At 49.5% G+C, this 3,106-nt stretch overlaps 1 protein-coding gene across 3 annotated transcripts; it reads right to left on the reverse strand.

Annotated features, from left to right (window-relative positions):
* Window positions 1-352: 352 nt before the first annotated feature.
* Window positions 353-2,210, reverse strand: LOC133908018 (homeobox-leucine zipper protein HOX8-like). 3 transcript variants are annotated; one of them, XM_062350151.1, is made up of 4 exons: window positions 1,762-2,210; window positions 1,628-1,684; window positions 1,022-1,425; window positions 353-908 (listed from the first exon to the last, which is right to left on the reverse strand). In XM_062350151.1, the coding sequence occupies exons 1-4, from the start codon at window positions 1,820-1,822 to the stop codon at window positions 528-530; spliced, it is 903 nt and encodes a 300-aa protein (XP_062206135.1). In that variant the 5' UTR covers window positions 1,823-2,210; the 3' UTR covers window positions 353-527. The 3 variants fall into 3 exon arrangements, with proteins under 3 accessions (XP_062206135.1, XP_062206137.1, XP_062206138.1); XM_062350153.1 differs by lacking the exon at window positions 1,628-1,684 and having other exon boundaries at window positions 1,762-2,207; XM_062350154.1 differs by having other exon boundaries at window positions 1,022-1,684; window positions 1,762-2,207.
* Window positions 2,211-3,106: the final 896 nt, after the last annotated feature.

Here is a 3,106-nt window from a genome sequence, read left to right on the forward strand (position 1 = left end):
AGAGCTTAGTCACTTTCTCCTCTCACTTGATTTTTACCTTGATCCATTATCTCCCTCTCCATATAAAATAAATGATTTACACCACAGCTAGGTTTTAACTTGTAACCTAGCTAGAAGAACAAGTAATACCTAGCTACCACAAAAGCCTTTAATTTACATATATACCTTCAAGCATTTCCTTACTCCACTCTCTCTCTCTCCCGTGAAGTAATTAGCCGGCTTGCATGCATGTCTTTCTCATGTGTTTTTACATGTGCTCATATCTCTCTCACAAGCATGTGCAACAGTTACACTACTTGGCCATTTACATTTACAGAGAGAAGAGAGAGATAGAGGAACACAGAAGGAAGGGTAACTGTCAAGCCGGATATGTGGAACCCTGTCTCCTTCCTCAATTATCCTCTGCCCTAGGCAGTCAAAACAATAGAAATTGACTCTACCCAGTTACCCCCCCATGCATGCATTTACAGGGCCATATTTTACAAGAATGGTGGACACCAAGTCTCCAGCCAGCCAACAGCTCACCACTACCAACCCTCACCGCCGTACCAGCTACCGAGGCCGCTGCCGTACTCCTCCGCGAAGAAACCGGCGCCGCCGAGGATCCCATCTGCTTCCTGGTCCAAATGCGCCGACCCGTGGTACAGGGATGGGAAAGATGAGCTCAGCGCGCTCGAGGAGTCCAAGAACGGCATGAACCCCGTGAAGCTCGGATGGTGGTCGAAGGCAGCGCCGGAGTACGGCGACGCTTCCTCGTTGAACACGGCGCTCGAATCGCTGTCAGTCGAACCGTCCTTGTACACCCTGGCGGCGGCGGTTGTTGTCCCCGCCGCCGTCGGCGGCATCTCCTCCCCGGCCTCCAGCTTCACGGCCATCTGCGTCTCCACCTTCTCCCTCAGTTCCCTTATCTGACACGCATGTAGACATGGCTTCTTGCTCAATCAATTGAAACACAAACAACGAAATGGATGGAGAAGGAGGACAAGCTACGAGGTACGAGCTAGTGAGGTGATGTACATACCTCGACAGCGAGTGCGTCCTTGTCGCAGCGGAGTGCGTCGCACTCGAGGCGTAGCGCGTCGTGGCGCGCGCGCAGGGCCGCGAAGTCGCGCTCGATCTGCTTGGTCTTCCAGCGCGCGCGACGGTTCTGGAACCACACCGCGACCTGGCGCGGGTGGAGGCTGAGGTCCCGCGCGATGCTGGCCTTTCGTTCCGGGTCCAGCTTGTTGTCCGCCTCGAAGCTCCGCTCCAGCGCGCGCACCTGATCCGCCGCCAGACGCCGCTTCTTCTCACCGAGGCCGCCGCGTGACCCCGCGAGATCCTCGTCCTCGTCGTCGTACGCCCCGGCCACTACGTCGTCGCGATCAGCCGTGGCCGTGCCGTCGCCGTCGAGTCCTTGCCGCTCCATGTACCTGCAGCTCTCTTCTGCAAACAAGAGAAGATACACGAAGTATATTATTGGCCATGTTGTGTTATATTACTAGTAAAATCTGCATATATCCTGTTGTTAATCTGCTGTCTCTGTCACCATGACACAAGCGCATATGTTTCTTCAAACTGCATACTGATTACATTTACATGCCGAAACTTTTAGCACAAATTTTAGATCTCAGAACTGACAAGCAACCTGGCAAATCAGAATCACTAGAACATATTTTTATACATCTCGTATGTGCGATTATGCCTGCAAGATAAGTATAGAACTAATGAACTATATATAGAGTGAAATTGTGAAGCATGTAGTGTGGTAGTATTTTGTACCTTGTTGATCTGTGGTTTCTTGGGTGGCCGCTGAGGAGCCTCTGCAGGTGGGCCTCTTCATGTGTGCTCAATTCTTGAGAGAGAAAGCGGCAGCAGAGAGATGGATCTAGGAGGGGGTCAACAAGATGAGATGAGAAGAGAAGAACACTGCATGCAGTTGTTGAGAGAGATGGGGAGGAGTGGAGAGCTTGGATCTGCAAGCAACAAGGCTGGCACATAGATGGAGGGGGAGACAAATAGGCAGGGAAACAAACTGATGCCAGAGGCCAAGGAGATGTATAAATAAAAACAGCGGTTGGGTTGGGCATGTGGGTGGTACCGAGATGGCATGTGGCAGAGAAATTTGATGCCTAATATGTTATCATTTGTTGAAGCTAATTCACTCGATTTGCACCTCTCTCTAACCACTCTTGTGTTTAGCACTAACACGCATACGTACGCACAGACTCTCTCAACGCGAAAACACACGTACAAAGAAAGAAGCTAGCAAACTCTACACTATATATAAGCTAGCAAACTCAACAATATATACACGCATTGAAAGGAGCTGCTTGGCCACTCGCCAAGCACACACAAACTCTCACTGCTATAAAGCTAGTCAAAAGTAGTGTCACATCGGTGACAGTTATACAGGAATCAAAACTGAAGATATATCAATGCCGATTCTTAGTCTTCCACATGCAAACAGTAATTGAGGTGTTAAAGAGCTGGCACTAAAACAGACTATCAGTACCGGTTCATGTTACACTACCGGATTTTGATACTTTGCCGTGTGCCCACGGCACACGGCAAAGCGCTAAAAACACTCGGCAAAGTGTTTACCGAGTGTAACACTCGGCATAACACTGTCGGCATACACAGTGCCGGCAAACAGCTGTTTGCCGAGTGTTTTATGTCGAGCACTCGGCAAACATATTCGCCGAGAGCCAAATACGACACTCGGCCAAAAAACCGACCTAACGGTGTCAGGGCCGTAACGGCCGCTTTGCCGAGTGTCTAATGTATACACTCGGCAAACCTCGCGACGTTGCCGAGTACCCTCCAATACACTCGGCAAAAGAAGTACAGAATAAAGCCGAGATAGCACTCTTTACCGAGTGTATACACTCGGCAAACTGGCATCCAAAATGCCAGTTTAAACAGCCTTGTGACACGTGTCATGTTGGCCGAGTGTAACACTCGGCATATCCTTGTTTGCCGAGTGTAACACTCGGCAACCTATTCTATACCAGACGGCCAATTAATCCTACCAGATTCAAAACTGTCGCTGCAATTCAAAACAATTTATATATATCTCACATATTACCACATTCACATAAACATCACATAAACCGTCGCATAAACA

The sequence above is a fragment of the Phragmites australis genome, chromosome 24, assembly GCF_958298935.1.
Source record: "Phragmites australis chromosome 24, lpPhrAust1.1, whole genome shotgun sequence".
Lineage (NCBI taxonomy): Eukaryota > Viridiplantae > Streptophyta > Magnoliopsida > Poales > Poaceae > Phragmites > Phragmites australis.